Raw genomic sequence first — 25362 nt, 5'->3', positions numbered from 1 at the left:
CCCGGCAGCAAGGGGTGACTGCATCCGCCTCTGAGAGCCCCAGGCAGGTGAAGCGGTTACTCTGGAAAGACTGCCGCTGCAGAAAGTTCTGGTGTTTGTAGAAGATCCGGGCCCTGGGCTCAGCGTCTCCCCATGCTCTTGGCAGGAAGTTCTTCTTTCGGTCTGACCTTATACCCTCTGCTCTCCCATCTGTATCCCAAGAGCACATGTGTTCTGGCTTACGGACGGGCGCACAACTGGCCTCTCGTCACCCACACCTGTCATTCGGCACCCTCACGTGTTTTCCACGCGCTAAGCGTGTACTCGTGAACTTACTCGTGACTCAGTTTCCCGTGCTGGAACCAAAGCGAGCCGGCTCCCGAGAGCTGGCCTCTTTTCAGCTCCGCCTTGAGGGGCATCATGTTAATAGCGTGGAACCGGCCACGGTGGCAGTGGGTACACCAGGGAAACTGGCAAACACTTGGAATCAGGACTCACTTCCCCCCTTTCCACCCCACCCCCGCCCCCTGCAGAGAGCTCTTCACCCTTTGCCAGCACAACCCTGGGGCTTGTTTCCGTTTCATGAGCTCCCCAAACACGAGTGTTCGGATCTCGGGTGCCTGATTCATATCTTTCTGACCCCCACCTTTCCATGCGGGGTGAGCAGCCTGTCTTCCAGAAAATTCCCTCCGGCTGTCTTGTGCTCAGTTGGCCTGTGGCCAGGTGCACGCCCCAGGTCACGGTGGCTCCCTGAACAGGTGGACCTGCTCCCTGGCACTTTTTTTTTTAATGTTTATTTATTTTGAGAGAGAGAGAGAGAGAGAGAGCAGGTGGGAGGAGGGGCAGAGAGAGAGAGAAAGGGAAGAGAGAGAATCCCAAGGCAGCTCCGCTCTGTCAGCACAGAGCCCAACACAGGGCTCAGACCCACAAAGTGTGAGATCATGACCTGAGCCTAAATCAAGATGCTTAACCGACTGAGCCACCCAGGCACCTCCCGCCTTGTCCCCAACCCCCCAATGTGGGGCAGTTTCCATTACGGTGAGTGAAGTCCCCACTTCCTGGCAGGCAGTGATGGAATCTGTCTGTTCTGATGGGAACTGGAGAAGAAGCAGTCATTTCTCGGGAAGAATGTCCACCTCCAGGGACAGAGCGGCAAGAGTGGGCTTCTGGGGCAGGTGGGACAGGGCTGGGGCTCAGGACCCCCATCCCTGTGTCTGCCTGCTCTTCAGTCCCTGGAGGGTTGGGGGTCCGTCCTTGATTCTATGCTCAGACGGCCCATTTCCCTCCCTACTTCCTGCCCCGGCCCCAGCCCAGGAGATCTCAGGAGGCCCAGCCCCCATCTCTTCCAGACTGGGAGAAGTAGGGAGCTCAGAACTAGAGGCTGGCTTAATTTAGTGCTTACTGTGTGCCTGGCCCCCTGGGAACACCAAGTACAATCATCCTTGTTACTCTGAGTTCCTATTTCTCAGATGAGGAAACCGAGGTTCAGAGAGGAGCAGTGACTCCAGCAGAATCACACCTCCCCAAAGACCCTTCCCGGCCCCTAGGACCCTGGCCCCTGGCCACCCACCAAGTCCAGCCTGCAGTTGGGCCAGTTCTTGGTGGGTCTCCCGCTTCAAAGGCTCCAGCCCTAGAGACTGTAATTATTAAGCGCCTGCTGTGTGCATACCCTGCAAGGGGCCCTCAGGGATCTTGTTTCTCCATCAGGATCTTGGTTAATCCCGTCTGAAGGTGCATCTGGAGGGCAGGTGGAGCCAGGACTCTTCCTGCTCCTCCCCTTCCCGCCCCTCCCCGGCACCACGGTGGGGAGGGGCTCTGGGTGGGCCATGGGGGAGGACAGCTGACCAGGAAAACAACCCTATCTCTCTCCGGGAACTGCCGCCCTCCCTGCCCAGGCAATGTCTGCAGCCAAAGACCAGGCCTGGAAGCCCCTGACCCTGGGGGCCTATAGCTGACCTTGGCCGAGGACAGCCCAGCAACGCCATAAAAATGAAGATTCTTGGGGCGCCTGGGTGGCTTAGTCGGTTAAGCATTCGACTTTCGCTTGGGTCGTGATCTCGCGGTTTGTGGGTTCGAGCCCCGCGTCGGGCTCTGTGCTGACTGCCGGCTCAGAGCCTGGAGCCTGTTTCAGTCTGTGACTCCCTCTCTCTCTGACCCTCCCCTGCTCACGCTGTCTCTCTCTCTCTCTTAGAAATAAAGAAAAAGCATAAAAAAAAAAATTTTTAAAAAATGAAGATTCTTAACCCACTCCCAAGAGAGGCCAATTCAGTGAGTCTGGGATGGGGCCCAGGAAAATCGGGGGGTGGGGAGAGTTTTTTCCTTTTCTGATAACTAGATTTAACTTCTGATGCACGCCCTGTCATCACAATTGAACGCATGTTGAGCCCTTAACCTGGGACGGAGACCATCGAAGGTAGAGATGGACAGGCATGGAGTCCTCAGAAGCATCTTTGAGCTCGCTCTGAAATAGGACTTTCAGTTACCTGAGCCGATTAATCCTTTGTTTACACCCGTTTGTGTCTCTGCCTCTTGCCTGACCCAGACACAGCTGAAAAGGGCAAAGCCAGTCCTGAGCTCTGAACAGAGAGATCATTTTAAATCCCTGCTTTTGGGAATGGGGTGAGAGGCGTGTGCCTTATTCTGCCCAGGCTGCTATTTAAAAAGTTTTTTTTAAATGTTTGTTTATTTTTGAGAGGGAGAACGAGACAGAGTGTAAGCCATGGAGGGGCAGAGAGAGAGGGAGATGCAGAATCTGAATTAGGCTCCAGGCTCTGAGCTGTCAGCACGGAGCCAGAAGTGGGGCTCAAACTCATAAATCGTGGGAACGTAACCTGAGCTGAAGTCTGTCGCTTAACCGACTGAGCCACCCAGGCGCCCTGTCTCTTCCTCTTCTTAGGAGCATTCTATTCCCAACACGAGGGCCCCGTCCTCCCCCGAATTACCTCCCAAAGGCCTCACCTCCAAATAACACCCTGCTGGAGATGAAGGCCTTGACATATGTACTGGGGTGAGGGCGCAAATATTAAGTCCACAATAGCATGTTAACAATGGCCATGCGTGCTTTAGTAGGGAATAGCAAAGTCCTTCAAGTTAGTCTTTTATATATATTTTTTTTCTTTCTTTAAAATTTTTTTTTAATGTTTTATTTATTTCTTAGAGAGAGAGAGAGACAGCGTGAGCAGGGGAGGGTCAGAGAGAGAGGGAGACACAGAATCTGAAACCGGCTCCAGGCTGAGCTGTCAGCACAGAGCCTGACACAGGGCTCGAACCCACGAACTGCAAGATCGTGACCTGAGCTGAAGTTGGCTGCTTAACTGACTGAGCCACCAAGGCGCCCCCGAGTTAGTCTTTCTGCCCATAGAGGTCTAGAAATTTTCATCTGATTTTGACAAGAAAGGATGAAGTCAAGAGAAGACAGGCTTCCCACATGATAAGCCAGGAGGTGGTATTCACAGTTGATAACTCTAGAAGAATCTCACAGACCTATAGCCAAGAAGCATGGCGCTGGCCACAAGGTCACCCACGTGGCCGTGAAGGCAGACAAGAGATTCCCTCCCCCCAGCTTTCCCACATTTGCCAGGAACCCGTCAATTGGGGGATGCTGAGTGACAGATCCAATCCCCTCATACATTCAAATGGACAGAGCAGAATATTTAGTGAAACCTTAACTTCCTTTTCATTGGGGTAAAACACACATCACATAAAATTGACCATTTTTACCACTTTAAAGTGTACAATTCAGGGGCATTAAGCCCATCCACAGTGTTGTGCAACCATCCCCACTCCCCGGTTCCAGAACTTTTTATCACCAGGAAGAGGAAATCCTAGACCAATTAACACTTACTTCCCACTCCCCCCCAGCCCAGTCCCTGGCAACATGAATCTGCTTTTGGCCTTTATGAAGATTTGCCTACTTTGGACATTTCATCTATGTGACATTTTGTGCCCGGCTCCTCCCACTGAGCATAATATTTTCAAAGTTCATCTATGTTGTAGCAGGTGTCAGTACTTAGTTCCTTTTTATGACTGGATAATATCCCATTGTATGAATATACTAGAGTTTGTTTACCCGTCCATTGGCTGATGGGCATTTGGGTTGTTTCCTCCTTTTGCCTATTGTGAATAGTGCTGAACTGTTAGCTTTCACTTGACCTTTCCCCAGCACCCTGTACATCTACGACAGCAATTCTGTCTACTGATGCCACAATCTCTGTCGCCTGCATCCCACCCTCCACTGCAGACCGCCATCTTGTTAGGCTGTGGTCAATCTTCAGTCTGGCAGATAAAGTCAACTCAACTGGGAGTCCCCTGTAAGCCTAGAAAAACACTATTAATGCCGCTCATGGCTTTTGGTGTTAACAACATTATCCATTTGTATCGGAACAGTTTTGAAGAATCTCAAGAGTGTCCCACCGTGGGGAGATCTACCTGTTTCCCAAATATTTCTTCCCAATCATGGAACTGAAATATGAGATCCCCACCTTGTGCTCCATGCCTGGACCAAAGGCAATGGAGAAAAACTACAGTGGATACAAAAAAGGGAAATGCAAAAAACAATCTAGAACTAGCTCTGGAAAGACTAAGCTCACCCTAAGGCTGAAAATACTATAATGATGTCTGAGCAGATCAGACTGTGAATTCTAGAAAAGGAATGAATATAAGGGACAGTCTTCAATATGCATAGCTTCTGGGGAAAGGAAGGAGAAAAGGGAAGAGAGGAAGAGGAATGGAAGGCGCAAATGTAGGGCCCTCCAAGACAAAAGAAAACTATGAATTGGAGATCTCTCAACCTATTTCCGGCACCAAGAATACTAAATTAACTCTTTGGTACGGCGACAGAAGGGGGCGCCATCGAGCCACATAGCTCATAGACCGTTCCCAGTAACAAAACATTGAACAAAAGGAACATAGTAAGTCCACAGAGAGTAGTTGCAAGAATTCAGGAAATGAGGGGCGCCTGGGTGGCTCAGTCGGTTAAGCATCCGACTCGGCTCAGGTCACGATCTCACGGTCAGTGAGTTTGAGCCCCGCATCGGGTTCTGTGCTGACAGCTCAGAGCTTGGAGCCTGCTTCCGATTCTGTGTCTCCCTCTCTCTCTGCTCCTTCCACGCTCTCTTCTTTCTCTCTCTCAAAAATGAATAAATGTTAAAAAAAAAAAAGAATTCAGGAAATGAAAATCCACACAAACCAACAAAGGAAATATGACTCCCAGAAAGGAGTCAAAGATGTGGAAGGAAATTGTAAGTCAACGCTCCAAGCAGAATTCGATACTGTATAGTGAAACGGGCATTTGCCAATATGAAAAAAAAAAGAAAACCTCCTTGCATCAAAAATTCAAAAACTAAAATACTGACATGGACAGGGATAAATGAAGGAAAGAAATGGAAGAAAAAGGCAAAATTATCTCAGAACTGCAGAATACATTATAAAGTACTCAAGAGAGAATAGACTCCAATGAAAATTTGATAAAGGGCAGTGGAAAAAAGGCAGGAAAACAACAAAAAAAATAATAATGACATTGAGAAAGAAGTAAAACAGAGTCAGGGAGAAATGGATTGAAATGGAATTCCAGGCACTGAAAGAATGATGTGTGTCTTATTGGAGTCCCTGAAGAAGAAAGACAAAACAAAACAGAGCTAATATTTAAACCATATGCAATTTTTTTTTCAGAAATAGAAAATCACTTGAATTTACACATTGAAAAGGCTCACCATGTACCTAGGAAAATTAACCCAGAATGGCCGACTCTGAGACATATTTTTAAACTATTCAGTTTCAAAGATTAAATCCCTAAGTCCTCCCAATCAAACAATTTACCAAGTCAAAAGAATTCTACTGATTTAAGGCTTTTGAAAACTAACATTCGAAACAAGACAACAATGAGTGTCATTTGAAAAACACAGCAAAACTGGACGCCTGGGTGGTGCAGTTGGTTAAGCAACCATCGGCTCAGGTCATGATCTCACCATTTGTGAGACAGAGCCCCGCATCGGGGCTCTTAAGATTCTCTCTCTCCTTCCTCCCCTGCCCCTCCTCCATTTCTCTTTTTTAAAAACCCAAATTTAAAAACACAACAAAAAACTCAATGAACAAAAGTGCAAACCAAAGATTTGATACCCAGCTCAGCTGTCCTTCAATAATGCACAAGATGTTAAGGAACTCTGTACCCATTAGTCTTATCCATTAGTCTTCAACAATAGGATAATTGTTCCTCGCAGGGATCTGAATTATAAATTCTGAAACTACTTCCTGTGTATTCTAAGGTTAAACAAATTATTAGCAAATATATTGTGAATAATGAGAGCCAGGTTTCTCACTGTTGCAGAAAGATGTTACAAATAAGGATGGGGGAGGGGCACCTGGGTTAACTCAGTCGGTTAAGCGTCCAACTTCAGCTCAGGTCATGATCTCGCGGTTCGTGGGTTCGAGCCCCGCGTCGGGCTCTGTGCTGACAGCTCAGAGCCTGGAGCCTGCTTCGGATTTTGTGTCTCCCTCTCTCTCTGCCCCTCCCCTGCTTATGCTGTTTCTCTCTCCCCCTCCCTCTCTCAAAAATAAACATACATTAAAAATTTAAATTAAAAAAGGGCATAGATGCCATTTTAACATTAAAAATTAAAAAATTAAATTAAAAAATAAAAAACAGGGGCTCCTGTGGCTCAGTTGGTTAAGTGTCTGACTTCAGCTCAGGTCATGATCTCCCAGTTCATGGGTTTGAGACCCACATCGGGCTCTGTGCTGACAGCCGGCTTCAGATTCTGTCTCCCTCTCTCTCTGCCCCTCCTCCACTCACATTCTGTCTCTCAGAAAGGAATAAACACTAAAAATAATTTTTTTAAATAAATAAAATGGCAAGACAAAACAGTAATGAGCCCACAGATCTTGGTTCCCAAGTACCATCTCTAAAAAAAAGGAAGAATGGTTGATCCCAGATCTTGGGTGAGGAAAAAACAAGATGTAAATCTGAAGAAATTATTTTTTTTAATCTTTAATTTTGAGAGTGAGAGTGCAAGGGGGGAGGGGCACAGAGGAGGGGGGAGGACAGAAGATCTGAAACGGGCTCTGTCCTGAGGGCAGAGAGCTGGATTCGGGGCTCAAACTCATGAACTGTGAGATCATGACCTGAGCTGAAGTTGTATGCTTCACCGACTGAGCCACCCAGGCACTCCGTAACCTGAAGGAATTCTTAATGGTCAAAGCTGGAACATTTTGTGCAAGAAAATAAATGATAGTGTTGGACTATAACCCATGGAATGAAATAAATATCTTTGAGTCCATACCGATCTAAATAAATCAGTGAATATACAAATAAATGGAAGAGAGGGGGTACGTCTTTCTTACAGAAAAGAGCGATTAATAAAGGTAGATAATTAAGAAAATCGCTACTAAGAATACAATAATAATTGCCACAGATGATCCAATGATGGATGCCCAAGTGAGAGGATGGGAATTTTATGAAAAATGGAGTATTTTTGTAGTCTCAAAGTATTTCCTGACAAGATATTTATTCATCACCAAGGGGGAAATAGTGGCTTTGCAATGGAGTAATCTGTAATTGTGATTAACATTGCCAATAATAAAACATCTTGACGTCATGTAACCCTTGAGATGAGGTGCTGGGAAGGATCCAACATCACCTCTGTGGTATTTTTGCAAAAAAGAATTACTAACCTCAATCTAATTATGAGAGACAAAACACACACACACACACACACACACACGCACACACACAGATGAATTCAAGTGAGGGACATTCTGTAGAACAATTGACCCGTGCTTTTGGGGCACCTGGATGGCTCAGTTGGTTAAGCGTCTAACTCTTGATTTCAGCTCAGGTCACGATCTCACGGTTGGTGAGTTCGAGTCCCGTGTCGGGCTCTGTGTGGACAGCTTGGGATTCTCTCTCTCTGGCTCTCTCTCTGTTCCTTCCCCCCACCTTCAAAAGGAAATAAAAATAAACTTAAAAGAAAGAATAATTGACTAATTCTTGTCAAAAAGGTTAAGGCCACGAAGGCAATTAAGAGACTGAATATTTGGAACTGTAAGAGATACATTTGTGCTGTTTTAGGCCACTCAGTTTGTGGTAATTTGTTACAGCATCAATAGGAAACTAACACACACATTTAGTAATAAAGTTTTTAAAAATTTGTATGAATAAAGTCACAAAACTTTACTAAAGGACATTTAAAAAATACTGTATAAAGACACGATGTATTCAAGAATGAATGAATGCATAGATAGATGACAGACAGATGATAGACAGATGATAGATAGATAGATAGATAGATAGATAGATAGATAGATAGATAAGATAGATAGATAGATAGATAGATAGATAGGGCGCCTGGGTGGCTCAGTCAGTTAAGCGTCCGACTTCGGCTCAGGTCATGATCTCACCGTCTGAGTTCGAGCCCCGCGTCGGGCTCTGTGCTGACAGCTCAGAGCCTGGAGCCTGCTTCCGATTCTGTGTCTCCCTCTCTCTCTGACCCTTCCCCTGCTCATGCTCTGTCTCTCTCTGTCTCTCAATAATAAATAAACATTAAAAAAAGATAGATAAATGATAGGGGATAAATAGATAAATGATAGATAAATAAATAGATAGCCAGACACATAGACATGTACATACATTTATGTATACATGTATATTCCCAACCCAAATTACAAATTAATTCAAAACTGTACCTGAGAAATAAAGTACACAGTAGTAGAGAGAAACCGAGTGAAAGAAAACAATATCCTGGTTTCTATCAAACATAATATGAAACTCTAGTAACTGAAACAGTGGCCAAAAAATAGACATAAGTTCAATGGAACACATAATGCACCGTGTGACTTTATTGAGGGGATGTCAGGGAGGGTTGGGGGGCTGAGACCGTCAACAGAAGAAGGGAGATGTCCAGAGCCTCTAAAGGGACAGACCTTAGAAGGGAAGGGGCCTCAGAATCCCTCTCAGGATCTTAAAGACCTCCATGCAGGAGAAGGCTGGGAGTCCTCCGGCGGGAGAGGCGGAAAGAATGAAGCCAGAGGAAAAGTGACAGCATGTGTACCCACGTTGCCTCGTCTCTGGAGACGGGGTGGGGTGGGGGGAGCGCAGGCCCTCAGGGGCCAGGGCAGGGCGACGAGGGCTTCTTGCAGATCCAGAAGTTTTCCGTGCTACATCTGTTATCATTCCAGCCGTCGCTGTACAATTCCACACAGTCCTCATCTCCATGGTTGTTGGGCTCTCCTTCTTTCCAGAAGCTGTGAACACCATCAAAGCCATCAGCCCCCCCTCCTCCACCCGGAGCCCATCCCCCAGCCCACCCTTGGAAGAGCTGGCCCCTGGCCTTTGGCAGCAAAATCCAAGCAGCAGCCGGAGAGTGGCGAGGACTCAGAGGCGGCGTTTTCCAAACAAGGGTTCAAACGCCACCTCCGTCAGAATGGGCGCTGGCAAAGTGCACATGCAGATTCCTGGGCCCCTACCTAGGTTTCTGGAAGCAGGCTCCCCCAGCCTGGGACGGAGCCGGGGCTCTGCATCTCCACCAAGCAAGCCCATCAGGTGATGCTTCCCAACCCCAGAGTCTGAGCGCCCCCGGGTTTGGGTTTCCGTGCCCCCCCTTCCCAGCCCGTCGCCCCTGGGAGGTCACCTGAGCTGGAGGGGGGTGTTGTCCAGCCACCTCCAGGATCCCTCATTGTGGTGGTCACTGAGGCCGATCCATACGCGCTGGTTATTTTTCGAATTCCAAGCCTTCAGAAATTTCTGGGGCGGGGGAGCAAAGGCAGCAAGAGATCACCCATCCCCGTGTCTGCCTCCATGGCCCCCGGCCCCCCGGGGAAGACCTGTGGGCCAGCCTCTAGCCCTCACTTAAGTTGTGTGCCTTCACACGCGAACGTGTGTCGTGATTGTGTTAATGTGCACACACGTGCGGACACGTGTTAACTGGAGCCTCAGCTTTGTGTCTGGGGAAGGAGTTTGCACGGCCTCAAGAGGGCTCCGAGTTCCCTTTCTGTTCACACGTGGGCTCCGCTCGCATGTTCTCTCACGTGACCTTCCCAAGGCCACTGTGGGTCCTCTTCCAGGAAGCCTTCCCGGCCATCGCCCCGCCCCAGCCCACCTGCTCCTCAGTACTGTTGATGATCACCAGCTGGGCCCTCATGCTCTGACACGCGGTGATGGACTCTTTCCAGATATTCTGGGTCTGGGAGAAGAAGTAGCAGCTTCCCTGGAAAAACTCCCAGTTCCAGGGGCAGTGGCGGCACAGGCCCGCTGGGGAGGGGAGTGGGGTCGGGTCAGATGGGCCCCCGGCACGGGCGTCAGGTCTTGGGAACCCAGGGCCCCTGTGTTCAGCTGTCAGCTCCGTCCCCGAGAAATCCGTATGAGAGACCCCAGCCTGAGGAAGCCACGAGCCATCGACAGCCCCACCTGGGACTCCCCCCACCCCCGACCTTGGTGTCTGACCCTCACCCAGGGTGGCATTCATCCACGTCAACTGCTGGAGGATCTCCTCCAGGTCTGATGGTTTCTGCTCCCTAGAAGCATCCCCTGGAAGAAGACGACTTCAATTATTAAGCACCTAGTGTGTGCGTGGTGCCGAGAGGGCCCCGGTGACATTACCGATAGATTTCACAAGGGACCCCGAGAGTCTGTTATGCAAACAACAAAACGGAGGCTCAGAGATGACTTGCCCGACTATGCCCCGGGGTCGCACCCAGGGATCCAGTCTCCTCCCCCGCCTCTACCCTCCCTCCATCACCCCTGGGGGGAGGGGTATCCGTGGCTCATCCAAAGCCACGCAGCCTCTGAGCCCTCTCCTGCCCCAAACCTGGCATCTAGCCCTTCACCTAGGCCGGGGCTCCCCTGACGGCTTGTCTCCTGATGGTTCCCCGTCTCCCTCTGCAGGGACTGGTGGATCCTGGAGACTAGAACAGACGAGAATATTCCCCTTTATTTATTTTGTATTAAAACAAAATTTTTAAATCTGTATTTATTTTTGAGAGGAGAGACAGAGCGCGAGCAGGGGAGGGGCAGAGAGAGGGGGAGACATAGAATCCAAAGCAGGCTCCAGGCTCCGAGCTGTCAGCACAGAGCCCGATGTATGCGGAGCTCAAACCCACAAACCGTGAGATCATGACCTGAGACAAGGTCGGACACTGAATTGACTGAGCTCCCCAGACGCCCCTATTTTTTTTTAATGTTTATTTATTTTCGAGAGCAAGCAGGGGAGGGATAGAGGAAGGGGGTGGACAGAGGACCCAAAGCAGGCTCTGTGTTGACAGCACAGAGCCCAATGCGGGGCTCAAACTCACAAACCATGAGATCATGACCTGAGCCAAAGTCAGACGCTCAACCAACGGAACCACCCAGGCACCCTGAGAATTCCCCTCTTATCAGCCCCATCTGTAGGCCTGACCTGGTGTCAAATCTGGTTTCAAGGTCTCGGGGAGCCTAGGTCCCGTGTGGAGGAAGATAAGAAACAGTCTCAGAGAGGGGTAGTAACCAGCCCACAGTCACACAGCAGGTGATGCGGAGCCCAAATGCCCAAGTCCTAGTGGGTTTGGGGACCGTGGCATAGGCCAAAGAGCATCCCAGCGGGAAAACCTAAAGGGACCCAAGACTCCAAGCCCCCAGCCTCTGACTCACCTTGGATCAGAGTGGTCACGAGGAGCATGAAGAAGCCCAAAGAGATGAGAAGCAGCAGCAGAGGCAGATGGGCCTGGGTCAGACACCCTGAAGGACCGGCAGATGGGCAGAGCTGAGGTTCTCAGGGACAGACCCTGCCCCACCCACCCCTGCTGGAGCCTGGTAAGGTGGGGGGGGGGGGGGTGGGGGGCTTCCAGCCGCCGCTTCTCCAGACGGCAGTTCTGGAAACGCCGGCCTCAGTACCTGGCAGGCTCCGTGAGCTCCTGAGCAATCCAGTGTATTTCTTCGCCAGTCTCTGGCCCCCAAACATCTCCTCCTCTGACCGGGACAGAACGCACTTGGCTGAGCTTTGAAGCCAAGCCTGCCCGAGCCCCGCCGCGGGGGCTGCAAGCTGGTGGCTGCAGACCTGACACCCCAGGACCCTGGAGCCCTGACCTCCGTCCCTCCCATCGCCCCGGAGCGGGAGCTCACCTTCACTGGGGTCACCCGGCTCCTTGGGGTCACACATCTCCGCCATTCTCCTCCGCTTTCCGGCCGCTCGCCAGACTGTGGGCTTTATAACCCCACGTGCTGCCCCGGCAGCCCTACCTCAGGAACATTCCTCCCCGGTTCAGGAAGAAGAACACAAAAGAGAACACTGCTTCCTCTCGGAAAAGTGGGTGGAGGAATGAAGTGCTGACACAAGTATCAGAGAGGGTGGCGGCCAGGGCGGCGCGGTCAGCTCCAGGGAAGGCGCTGTTCCAACCCGTGCCCAGTCCTGCGACCGCTGGCCTGGCCTCATCAGAGTCTCGGTTTCCTCAGGTGTGAAAGGGGACAGTCCCCCTGCCTCGTACTGTGACTGGGAGGTTGGCCACCGCGCGCTAGTCCTGGGTACGCGTGGCACATTCTACCCATAGATTCTCAGTAGTAATAGCACTTGGCGTGTGCCTCGCGGTTTTTCCCCAGGATGCGTGTTCCCCCTTGTGGAAACGAGCACTACATCTGAACTGGTTCAACCACGGGTGTGTTCCTGGTGGTCTTTGGCTGGGGGTGGGGTGGGGGTGGCCACTGAGAGACCTCACATTAACCCTATGAAAAAGGTACTGCTTTTATATTGCTTTACAGAGGAGGAAACTGAGAAACAGAGAGGGAAAGCAACTGCCTGAGGTCACACAGCTTGTAAGTGGTGGTACTCGGAGTAGGGCCCTGGCAGGTGGACCCCTGAGTCCCTGCTTAACCGCTGTTTAACCTTACCCCGATTGACTGACTCTGAAGCAATTTCTCTATTCCTCTTTGTGATTATGAAGCATTTTGGAGAGTTTCTCTGAAACTGTGTATATCAAAGTCTCCATTTACATATGTATGGATCCCTGGTTTCCTTCTTGGTTTAATTGGTTATATGTTACTATCTCTCTCTTTTTTTTAATCTAAAGTGAGTCTCTTAGGGCGCCTGAGTGTCTCAGTTACTTTTAGTTAGGTGTCTGACTTCCACTCTTGTCATGAGCTCCATATTCATGAGTTCGAGCCCCAGGTCGGGCTCGCTGTTGTCAGCAAGGAGCCCACTTCGAATCCTGTCTCTCTCTCTCTCTCTCTCTATCTCTCACTCTCTCAAAAATAAATAAACATTAGGGGCGCCTGGGTGGCTCAGTCGGTTAAGCGTCCGACTTCGGCTCGGGTCATGATCTCGTGGTTCGTGGGTTCGAGCCCCGCGTCGGGCTCTGTGCTGACAGCTCGGAGCCTGGAGTCTGCTTCAGATTCTGTGTCTCCCTCTCTCTCTGACCTTCCCCTGCTCACGCTGCCTCTCTCTCTCTCAGAAATAAATAAAAACATTTAAAAACATTTTAAAAACATTAAAAACAAATAAGGTCTCTTGTAGACAACATATAATTGAATCATCTTTTTTAGGGCATTCTGTCAAGCTCTACATTCTAGCCATTTAGTTTTTAAATTCACATCCAATTAGCTAGCATGTAGTGCAATAATGATTTCAGGAGTAGATTCCAGTGATTCATCCCCGATGTATAGCACCCAGTGCTCATCCAAACAAGCATCTTCCTTAATGCCCCTCACCCATTTAGCCCTTCCCCCACCCACAGCCCCTCCAGCAACCCTCAGTTTGTCCTCTGTGTTTAAGACTCTCTTATGTTTTGTCTCCCTCCCTGCTTTTATATTATTTTGCTTCCCTTCCCTTATGTTCATCTGTTTTGTATCTTAAATTCCTCACATGAGTGAAGTCATATGAAATTTGTCTTTCTCTGATGAAATTTGCTTAGCCTAATACCCTCTAGTTCCATCCACATTGTTGCAAATGGCAAGATTTCATTCTTTTTGATAGCCGAGTAATACTCCAGTGTGTGTGTGTGTGTGTGTGTGTGTGTGTGTGTATACCGCATCTTCTTTATCCATTCATCCGTCGATGGATATTTGGGCTCTTTCCATATTTTGGCTATTGTTGATGGTGCTGCTATAAACATTGGAGTGCACGTGCCCCTTTGAAACAGCACACCTGTGTCCCTTGGATAAATATCTCGATGTACAATTGCTGGGTCGTAGGGTAGCTCTATTGTTAATTTCTTGTCAATCTCTACATTTCAACTGGACAGTTTAGTTCATTTATGTTTAATGTAATTACTGATAATGTAGGGTTTATATCTCCCATTTTGCATTTGTTTTTTGTATGTCTTATGTCTTTTTGATTCCCTTTTCTTGTGTTAAATAGATATTTTCTAGTGTGCCATTCTAATCATCTAGTTTCATTTACTATATATTTTTAAATTATTTTCTTAGTGGTTGCCCTGGAGATTGCTATTAACATCTTAATTTATAACAATCTAGGTGGGACTAATACCAACTTAGTTAAAATGACTGACTTAGAATCATTGTCTACTAACTCCAACAGCTGTGCTTTCTCAGGGACAGTCTTTAGTCACTGTTCCTGCCCACCCCTCCCACGCCCCGTATACGGATAATACTTCCTTGTTTCTTTGTATGTCCCATAATATTCTTGTTAAAAAAATGGACACTTCAAATACTGTGGCAGCTATGTAAATCAGATTTTCCCTCCTCCTAAAGATTTCCTGTCACCCCTGTTTGTTGTTTTTGCTTATTTGATGACTTTTCTGAACTAATTCTGTAAAGTCTATATTCTCCGTCACGTATGCATACTGAAATCTCTACTTACTCAGCTTAGAAGTTAGCTGATGGTAGGACAGAGATTTCCTTGAATGCCTCTAAAAGTCTCCCAATCTCTGCTGAAGATCTTTGTATGTTCAGACCAAGTTCAACACGCAGCCAGAAAGTTTGAATCTCTGCCTTAGCCTTCACTTCCTGCTTTCACAGAGCCTCAAAGCCAGCCAGAAGTGAGAGCTTAGGGCTTCCTCAGATCTTTCCTAAGTGTACACAAAGCCTTGTACAGGTGACCTTCCAGATCCCAAGAATATATCAGAACTCTTCCAAGCCCCAAGCACATCTCTCATTCCTGAACTTTTCCTTTTGAGACTTTTGATTATGCTGTTATTTGCCTCATTGCAGGTGTCTTCTTAAAACATTTGACAGGTGTCCCCTGAGGAGAGGCTTTTAGCACTGGGCAAGTTCAAGCAGGGTCAATTAAAGACCAGCTTTTCAAGTGTGATCTTCCAGGGAGATCAGACAGATCAAATGATGACTCCTGCTTGGCAATGAGGATTTTCAAGAGCTCCGGCTGTGTTCTTCTCCCTCCAGGACCAGCTATCCAGACTGTCCCTCTTCAAGGCTACTTCTGAGTTGGAGAATGGGAAATAGAACTACAGAAAGTTAAGATTCTTCTGAGCTCACTGTTCTTTACTGAGATCCAGCTCTTTCGCTTACTACATGCTCCCTGAATTATTGTGAGATTTGGGTTGATTTTCAGAGTTGTAAAAATGCTGATTCCAACATATTTGCAGTTTATTCCATTGCTTTTATAGAAGGGCAAATTTTCCTCTGACATTTTTGCTGATGTTACTTTTTCCTACCATATTTTTGATGCTTAAATTGTCTTTGATTTGGCCAGTGGAGGCCTTTCAAACTGGCTTCTGTGTTCTTTTGACATCTGCTTATCCGTGGGTTTTTTTTTTTTTCTTTTTATTTTGGCCAATCAGTTTTCCTTCCTGTTGGTTTGCAACCTCAGGACTTTCTTTTCGGTGAAATCTGAAACTAGTCCCCATACATATAGGGCAGAAGGAAGGAGAAGAGTGAAGCAGGCCACTCCAGATCGGTAGGTAGCAGTTTTAATAAGCAAAGGAATGACTTACAAGGCTTGTCTTGGATGTCTGCAAGGCAAGTAGGTCTCCACACCTGCCCACCAGAATCTTAAAAGGGATTCTGGTGAAATCTGGTGAAACCTTAATGGAATTCATTCCCATATATCCATTCAGATGGCCTCAGCACCACATCACTACCTCAAGGCCATGTCCTCGGGGCAGCCTCTGGGAATAGAGAAGGCAAGTGAAATTCTAAGGATCGAGGAAGGGGTGAGGAGCCTCTGAGTGACCGAGCTTAGCTCACAGGTCGACTAGTGGTCCTCTTGATGACCTACCCCAACACGTCCTTTCTATTAAAACTAGATGTTCCAGGCTTTCTTTCCCTGTCCCAGCTCTGGAATCAGCCATTTTCCAAAGAGGATGGGTTGCTTTGAAGTGGAGAATGGCATTGAGAAACCAGGACCGGGCTGTTAAGTGTGTACTCCTTTCTGTTCTTTTCTTTTTTTATTATTATTATTTTTATTTTTTAATGCTTACTTATTTTCGGGAGGAGATGGACAGAGAGAGTGGGAGACACAGAATCACAAGCAGGCTCCAGGCTCTGAGCTAGCTGTCAGCACAGAGCCCGACACGGGGCTCGAACCCACGAACCGTGAGACCATGACCTGAGCCGAAGTCGGACGCTTAACCGACTGAGCCCCCCAGGCGCCTACTTTCTTTGAAGTATCACTGGTCCCGACACCTCTCAGTAGACAAATGGGAACACACACACACACACACACACACACACACACACACCTCTAAATAGTTTGAAAGCCATGATTTCACACCAGCACCTCCAATTAAATGCAATAGGACTCATTCTAGTTTTTCTCCATTTGACTTTGCAGCATCCTTCTCTGATACTGGGAAACCTGGTCCCCGTTATCCTGAATGAATGAGTGCCCAGACATGTGGTCAATCTCCCTTTTCCGCCACCATCCTCTACCTGCATGGATGTCTTCCTTACTTTGCTTGGACACTGACTCCTCCCACCAGGCTGGCCGACCGCCATGTTGTCCTTTCCTTGCTGGGCTCTGACGCCCCACACCAGTACACCCCTCCATGTCAGTGTCCTCCTCACCAGTAGCCACCACTTGAAACATTTCCTCTTGTCATCCAGTAACTGGCTGCTTTCCTCTGTCCCCGAAACATCTCTTTATCCCTGCAAGCCTTCCCATCCCCACAACTGGCATCTGCTCACCCCTTGGTATAGAAGATGCCACGGCTCTTGATGCATCTCTGAAGGGCTCATTTTATCCCTGAAAACCAGTTCGTCAAAACTCCCTTTCATCCACCACTCTTAGTTGGCTCTATTGGAAAGAATGGGTTTTTCTAGTAGTCACCATGAAAGTGAGGGTCTTTTGGGTCATTCTNAGACAGAGGGTGACACAGAATCTGAAGCAGGCTCCAGGCTCTGAGTTTTCAGCACAGAGCCCGACGCGGGGCTTGAACTCCTGAACTGCAAGATCATAACCTGAGCTGAAGTCAGATGCTTAACCCACTGAGCCACCCAGGTGCCCTTACAGCTTTTATTTTAGAGACAGAGCGTGCACGAGCCAGGGACAGGAGAAGAGGGAGAGAAAAAGAGAGAGAGAGAGAGAGAGAGAATCTTAAGCAGGCTGCATGCTCAGCTCAGAGCCCGACCTGGGGCTCAATCCCTCAACCCTGGGATCATGACCTGAGCCAAAATCAAGAGTCTGACGTCAATCAGCCGAGCCACCCAGGTACCCCGGTCCTTCTACATTTTAACCAGAAGTGAAAATCCTACCAGCATTCCTTGAGTACTTATTTAGGGCTAAATACATGCTTTTTGGACATGATCTCCATTAATTCCCATAACACAGCTACTGTCATTCCCACTTTACCTAAGAGCAAAAAGAGATTTGGGGTTATGTCCCCTGCCCGTGAACGCAGGAGCTGCTAGACAGACCAAGCCAAGAAACCACACCCTCTTCCTTCCGCTCTGTGCCCCAAACTCCAACCAGCTGAAAAAAGGGGGGGGGCGGGATGTGATAGTGCTGCCCCTCAGATTTAGGAAGTCTGAGGGAAGGAAGAGTTTGGGGGGGGGCAAATTCAGGCTCCAAATTTGTTGATCTGTCAACCCCCTCTCTCTCCCAGAATGTAACTTTTGAGACCAAGTGTTGGCAAACATTTTCTTCCAAAGGGCACGTGGGAAATATTCGTTGGCTTTGTAAGGCATACAGCCTCTGTCACCATAACGTGGGGGGACCTGACGGCAGACAGCATGTCAGGGAATGGGGGGGAGGGGCTGCGTTTCGACAGACTATAAAAACAGCGGGGGGCTAGCTGTTCAGGGGGAGGAGACTGAGTCTGTTTTCCTCACTGCTCTATCTGCAGTGTCAAGGACTCACATTCCATCCGTGACTGTTAAAGGTCTGCGTCAATTAATTAATATCGCTTGTACATTTCACATATGGGGACAGCGGAGGCTCAGAGAGTTGCGGAGACCTGCCCGCGGCTACACAGCATGAGAGGCAGAGCCGGGGTCCAAGTCTGCCTCGGCTGGCACCCTTTCGAGATGACGTCCCATCTTATGACACATGAGCAGAGCTGTGACATCAACCCTTCATCGGGACGCCGGACAAGATCCCCTCTCCCGGGCGGGCTCATCTTACCACCTGTGTTATCAACGCTTCCGTCTGGGGTTGGACCCCTCGTGATTGATCCCAGACCGGCCGTCCAGTCTTCCCTCCCGGGACTTGGAGTCCTGCTGACAGACTTTCAGTTCCCCCGAGGAAGTCACATTCTGTCTCACTTCCTAATCTTTGCATGTGCCAATCCCCCCGACTGATGCCACTCACGCCCGCTGCCCCATTCCGCCCCTGCTCAAGCAGTTCGTCCTCCGCAATGTGACCTTTCCCCCAAAGCGCAACCTCCTTCTTTCTGGAAGCTCTGGATGTTTTCCGGTGTCACCGATCGGTTTTCTAAGCCTCAGCTGACACCAAATGGACATCCTACAAATTTCACTCAGTGCTGACGTCATCGACCTGGAGGTAGCATCAGATCTGTTGAAAAACAAAAGAACAAACAACAAAATTCAACTGAGTTAAGTCTAGAGATCTTATTGCTTTTAGTCAATTATTCGTGAATTGAGCAGCATCTAAAATAGTGGATAGAAGGGAGTTTTGAGGAGTTTATAAGGCAACAGATTTTAGAGGCAGAAGAGAGCAAGAACGAGGAAACTGTGCGAGGCCAAAAAAGCAGGTCGATTAGGGGCTCTTGGGTGACTCAGTTGGTTGAGCGTCTGACTTCCACTCAGGTCATGATCTCATGGTCGTAAGTTTGAGCCCTGCTTCGGACTCACTGCTATCAGTGTGCAGCTTTCTTGGGCTTCTGTGTCTCAATCTCTCTCTCTCTCTCTTTGTCCCTACCCCGGTGACAGACTCTCTCTCCCTCTCTCTCTCTCAGAAATAAAATAAACATTAAAAAAAATGTCCACTTCTGAGGGAGCAAAACTGTGATTAAGTTAACCTTCAGTTGGCACCGTGGGGCTTAGAGTAGTTCCACCAGACTGTCCCCAGCTTCAGACATCAACTGCAAGTCCAGGCCACCCATACCTCTGACCAACTGGCTATAAATCAGGGGTTCCCACTTCCTCGCCTCCTCAGGTCTCTCCAAATAGCTTGCTAGAATGACTCATAAAACTTAGGGGGAACATTTACATACATTTCCTATTTTTTAATAAAGGATGTGATAAAGGACGCAGATGACCCCCAGATGATGGGGTCACAGAATGAGTCCAGAGAGTCCCCATGGAACTGGGCGGCACAGCCTCCCACATGGGGACACCTCACTAGTCAGGAAGCTAACCACGTCTTGTCGTTCAAGGATTTTTGGTAGAGCTTAACCTCCAGCCCCTAGAATTTCCAACCTTCAAATCACTTGACCTTCTTGGTGACCAGGCCTATCTGAGGCTGTGGACGGGCCCTTGGCTAAACCATCTCATTAACGTAAACTCAGGTATGATCCAAAGGCGCGCCTTATAAATAATAAACGATACTTTTATCGTGCAGAGAATTACAAAGCTCTTAGGAGCTTTGTGCCAGGAGCCAAACACAAAAACTAAATATACTTCTTATTCCACCAGAGAAGCCAGCTTAGATTCCCACCAGGCGGGGTCAGGTGCCTCCTGGATCTTTCAGATCTGTCTCCCACCCGCAGACCGAGTTCTACGTAGAAAAACCAGCTCAGAATAGGTGTGCAGTAAATGTCCAGTGAACAGAAGAAGCAAATGTTGGCTCATTCCACTGCCCAGTTCAACTTCAACACCACACATAGACACACGTGGCTGCTCAGTCCTACCTCCCCACCCATATTCTCACCTCTCTTCCACCGACAAATCTCATTATCTTTTTTTTTTTTAAATGTTTATTTCTAGGAGACAGAGAGAGAGACAGCGTGAGCAGGGGAGGGTCAGAGAGAGAGGGAGTCACAGACTGAAACAGGCTCCAGGCTCTGAGCTGGCAGTCAGCACAGAGCCCGACGCGGGGCTCGAACCCACGAACCGCGAGGTCATGACCTAAGCGAAAGTCGGATGCTTAACCAACTAAGCCACCCAGGCGCCCCAATCTCATTATCTTTTAATACCACCTCTTCGAGCAAGTCTTCCATCCCTACCCACTTGCACCCAATTCCCAAACAAACGGGGCTGCACGGACTCTGCCACGCCCTGTATGCTTTGACTTGATACAAAAATTTCCCCTAAAGACCTGCCCCAGGGCAGAACCCACTTACCTCTCATGGTTCAGATAACTGACACTTGTGGCTTTAGAGATGTTATTCTCTCCTTCTTTGAAGTGTTGGCCAGACTGGGCTGGCCTCTCTGACACTTGTCAGCCACAGGATTCCATGCCCGTCAGCTAACATCCACAGACCAGAAGGAGACCACCGAGGGCTGTGGTCAGGAATCAAGAAACAGGCAGCCTGCTGGGTTTCTCACCAGGCTGGACAGTGCCACCCAGTGCCCAAGGCGGCTTCAACGCTGGTTCACAGAACACAGGCCACACGTGCCTGCCTCCTTGCCTTGCATTGGCTGGGACCTCTGCTTCCTCCATCTTGCCTACCTTAGCATGTTTGAGAGTGACGTCACAGTCCTCTGGGTTTGCTTATTTCTCCTGCCATGAGCGTTAGCTTTTCCTGGGCACAGCTGGCCTGGCGAGCTCCAGGAAAGAGAGCGGACCCTACCATAGAGGCCGCCCTGCCGTGAGGCCAATGCCTGGGTCCACTCTTGCTTCGGTCCTGAAGGCTCTGTTCCTGGAGATGCGGGTGATCTCTGCCTCACGCCTTGGAATGGGGAGACTTCCAGGAACATAGGCATGCTTCTCTCAGCTTTGAGGGGGCTGGGGGGAAGCCTCCTCAGTCCTCTAGGGGTCACCAGACTTCTTGGAAACGAGTTTTCCTCATTGCTGGCTCCCACCACTCTGTGAAAATGACCAATGACAGTATCTACCTTGGCCTTGGGAAAATCAACAGACCCATTGTCATCTTGGGTCATCATCACCCGCCCATAAAAAGAGCCTCTCCCTTCCTGTGTGAAGCTCTGCTCTCCCAGGACTTCCCTCCCTGATAGCCTCATCTCTGGGGTCTCCTTGATCTCCCCAGCTCCTCCTCCATCCCCTCCACAGGCTCCTCTTCTTCTGCCTGACCTTGAAATGCACCTGTCGCTCATGAATCTTTGGTATCCAGATCCCCTTCTGCTGTTGGGAGGTTGAGGACAAAAGGCAGCCAGGGATAGACTGCTGGTCCAGTTTCTCTAGACTGAAGCCAGCTTGGTGCTACAGGGACAGCAAAGTCAGAGGGAGCCACCAAGGCCATTACTAAAGGAGAAACCCTCCAAGATCCATCAGGTCCAGAATTAAAGTCCAAACTGGCCATAGGAATTAAATGGTCAAGGGTATGGGGAGATCAGGGTGAGGTTGTGGAACCATCTTGGCTCCGTGCTGTTTCACGTATGAAATCTTTACCTTCCTTTCCAGTGTTTCCTGTGATGTTTAGTCTGTTTAGGTTCCCCACTTCTTAGGTCCCTTGTTTTGTTTTGTAAGTTTATTTATTTATTTTGAGAAAGAGAGAGAGAGGCAGAAAGACAGGGAGAGAGAGAGAATCCCAAGCAGGCTCTGTCAGTGCAGAGCCCAATGCAGGGCTCGAACTCACAGACCACAAGATCATCACCTGAAACCCAGAGCCAGATGCTCATCCCACTGAGCCATCCAGGCACCCCATTCTTGCATCCTTTGGATAGCTTGTCTCACTCTGTGATTCATTTCTGAATTGTTCATGTCTTTGTTTGCCCCAACTCCCCTTACACGGAAGCTGTCCATTACTGCAAAACAGATTGCTACAAACCAAATGGATTAAAACAACACACATTTATCATCCCAGGTTTTTGTGGGTCAGGAATCTAGACATGACTTAGTGGATCCTTTGCCTGGGGTGTCTCATGAGGCTGTGATCAAGGGGACGGCCAAGATTAGGATTTTATTGGAAGGCTCAACTGGGGAATGATTTATTTCCAAGCTCACTCACATGGTTTTTGGTTGCATTCAACTCCTGTTGCACTAAGAGGCTCCGTTCCTAGTTGACTATTGGCCAAAGGATGCCTTCAGTTTATTGCCACATGAATTGTTCCAACACGGCAACTGGCTTCATCAAAGCCAACAAGGGAGAAAATGTGCCAGAGAGACGGAAGTCAGAATCTTTCGTAACCTAATTGCAGAAATGGCATTTCTTCAATGATGAGGTATTATATCAGTTAGAAGCAAATTACTCCTTGGAGGAAGATTCCACATGGCCGTGAATACCAGGAGATGGAGACCTCTGGGAACAATTTTAGAAATTGCTTACCATATCCCACCAGAATACAAACTCTATTACAGAAGCAACACTTTACTTCATATTAACTGTCACTTCTCCAATGTTTTGAAGGGTGAATGGCCTGTAGCAGATGCTCATTTAATATTTGTCAAATGAAATATTGAATGCATTAAGCTGTATGGTCCAAGAGTAGAATAGCTAGGAATTGTTTAATTCAAGGTGCCTTTTATTATGTTCAGGGGTTCTGTTCACAGGATGTTGAAATGAATCAATGAGCAGTGGGATGGGTGGAGTTTTCATAGCACTTAAACCATGGGTGGCAGACTGTAGGGTGAACACAGACAGAGAGGAATCACTGGCCTATAGAAGCCATGGGTCTGCTCACCTGAATCATCTTGTAGGGCTCCAAGAAGTAATCAGTTGATATTAGGTTTGATGAGTACGATATGCCTGCCAAGATGTATCAGTTAGCTATTGCTGCATAACAAACCACCCCCCAAATCAATAGTTCAAAAAAAACCTATCTGGTTCACAATTGTGTGGTTCAGAAATTTGGGTCAGGCTCAGATAGAAAATTCTGCTGAGCATAGCAGGGCTCATTCATACATCTGTAGGTCAGCTAAGTTTATTTACTTAGCCAGTGCAGTTTTAAAACATAGATGAAAATACTATGACAATGAAAATACTTAGACAATCAAGAGATGAGGACACCTTAAATCTGAGTGTGCTTGGACTGCTTCAACCAATAGAGTATAGCAAAAGCAATACTATATGACTTCCAATGCTATATCATTAAAGACCACCCAAGCTTCTCCCTTGTTTCGTGGAAGATTCACTTCCAGAGTCTTGGGGGCATCATTAATATGTGCAACTACCCCCAGACTGCCATGCTGTAGATGTCGTGTGGGGAGACCGCATGGAGGTTCCTGAAACTACAGAGAGAGAGATTCCTTCAATGAGACCCCAACTATTTGAGCAGTCCCAGCTAGGAACCAGACATGTGAATAAAGATGGCCCCCAAATCATTCCCGCCCCCAACCACTCAGGCACGCCAGCCCTTTGAGTCTTCTCAGCTTAAGTCCTAGATGCCATGGAGCAAAATAAACCATCTCTTTCCCTGCCCCCCCCATCCTGTCCACAGAATCCACAAACATANCACGAACCGCGAGACCATGACCCAAGCGAAAGTCGGACGCTCAACCGACTAAGTCACCCAGGCGCCCCCACAAACATATTTTTAAAAAATGGCTGCTGTTTTCTGCCAGTGAGTTCCAAGGTGAACCGGGTTTGTTATACAGCAATAAAAAATTAGAATAGATGGCCTCACTCATAGCTGGAGGTTGATTGGCTGGTGATTGAGGCCATAGGAGTGATGGAGTCATATATCTCTCGTAACCTAGGCTAGCTTGGGCTAAATCAGCGTAAGCAGCCTTCACCAAATCCCCAACAGAAACATCAAAAAAAAAAAAACCCAAGTATAAATGTTTGGTTGTTGTGACACAACCAAATTTTCAGAACTCTGGAAAACAGTCAAAGATTTAGCGACCAAGTAAGATTAGCAACCAAGTAAATCCTGAATTAAAAAAAATAATAATAATAATGATAATGATAAGGGCAAGTTCAAAATGGTAAAAGGCCTTGTGGCATTTTCATTTGCCCTTGTGCCACCCTCTCCCTGGTGTGGCAGTGTCTTAAAAAGGGAAGCCCATGTTCCCAGTGTGAGACCCTTGTCCCTGGGTCTGGAGGAAACAGAGGAGACTTTATTCAAAAAGTATAATGAATGCCTGTTCTCACCTGTCTGGAAACTACCTGAAAGACTGACATAAAGTACACATCTCTGTTTTGCTTTCTTGGCATTCAAGTAAGCTTGACTTAACAACCCAGAGGCATTTGGGGCGAAGATTATGGTCAAATCATACAATACATTGCCTGGGGCTCAGGATCAAAAGCTGGTGCACGCCCAAGGCAAAATCCATGCTTGGAAAAGACTTGAGAAGACCCCAAGGTTTACTTCAGGCTGATTCTAGGCTCCGTGCTTGCCTGGCTAAGTGTTGAAGGAGTGCCCTGGCACAGAAGCAGTTTGTGAAGACAGAAAGGTGGGATTTTTTGTTTCATTTTATTTGCTTGCTTTTTTAGCTCTTAGTGTTCCAGACAAATCTAAAAAAAAAAAAAAAAAAAACCAACCAGCAGCTGAACCACAAACTAAGCGACAGAGACTTCATGACCACACACTTGAAGGAATATGGTATTTTCAAGAATTGTTTGAAGGAGTCACGTACTTAAAAAATGAACTACTGGAGCTTTCACCAATCAAAAACCAAACACAAAAACAGCAAACATCAAATTCTGGAGCCAAGGGAGAATCTGATATCCAAAGTTACCACATTATAAATATACAAATGTCCAGTTTTCAACAACAAAAACATCAAAGGCATACAAAGAAACATAGAAGTATGGCCCATTCAAAGGAAAAAACAGATTGACAGAAAGCACCCCTGAAGAAGTCCAAATATTGGACTTACTGGAAAAAGATTTCTAAACAACTGTTTAAACTGTGCTCAACAAGCTAAGAGAAAATATGGACAAAGATTTAAAAGAAACTGGGAAAACAATGTATGAATAAAATGAGAACATCAATAAAGAGATAGGAATTAAAAAGGAACCAAACAAAAATTGAATTGGGGTGCCTGGGTG

At 47.9% G+C, this 25362-nt stretch overlaps 1 protein-coding gene across 2 annotated transcripts; it reads right to left on the bottom strand.

The window, feature by feature from the left end:
- Positions 1-8779: 8779 nt before the first annotated feature.
- Positions 8780-12194, bottom strand: CD209 (CD209 molecule). Of its 2 annotated transcripts, XM_077745683.1 has the most exons (8): positions 12068-12194; positions 11840-11914; positions 11597-11683; positions 10798-10875; positions 10421-10498; positions 10071-10222; positions 9603-9715; positions 8780-9216 (listed from the first exon to the last, which is right to left on the bottom strand). In XM_077745683.1, exons 1-8 carry the CDS (start codon positions 12111-12113, stop codon positions 9075-9077), a joined length of 771 nt encoding a protein of 256 aa, XP_077601809.1. In that variant the 5' UTR covers positions 12114-12194; the 3' UTR covers positions 8780-9074. The 2 variants fall into 2 exon arrangements, with proteins under 2 accessions (XP_077601809.1, XP_077601811.1); XM_077745685.1 differs by lacking the exon at positions 11840-11914.
- Positions 12195-25362: the final 13168 nt, after the last annotated feature.

Source organism: Crocuta crocuta, unplaced genomic scaffold (genome assembly GCF_008692635.1).
Source record: "Crocuta crocuta isolate KB4526 unplaced genomic scaffold, BGI_CrCroc_1.0 scaffold650, whole genome shotgun sequence".
Lineage (NCBI taxonomy): Eukaryota > Metazoa > Chordata > Mammalia > Carnivora > Hyaenidae > Crocuta > Crocuta crocuta.
Note: the sequence above shows the minus strand (reverse complement) of the source record. Positions and strands in the feature narration are given on the sequence as shown.

Coding starts and splice junctions, on each gene's coding strand:
- CD209 (XM_077745683.1), bottom strand. CDS start 12,113: ATGGCGGAGATGTGTGACCCCAAGGAGCCGGGTGACCCCAGTGAAG. Junction 11,915..12,067: donor GCCGGGTGACCCCAGTGAAG/GTGAGCTCCCGC, acceptor TGTCCCGGTCAG/AGGAGGAGATGTTTGGGGGC. Junction 9,217..9,602: donor AACACCCCCCTCCAGCTCAG/GTGACCTCCCAG, acceptor TGGTGTTCACAG/CTTCTGGAAAGAAGGAGAGC.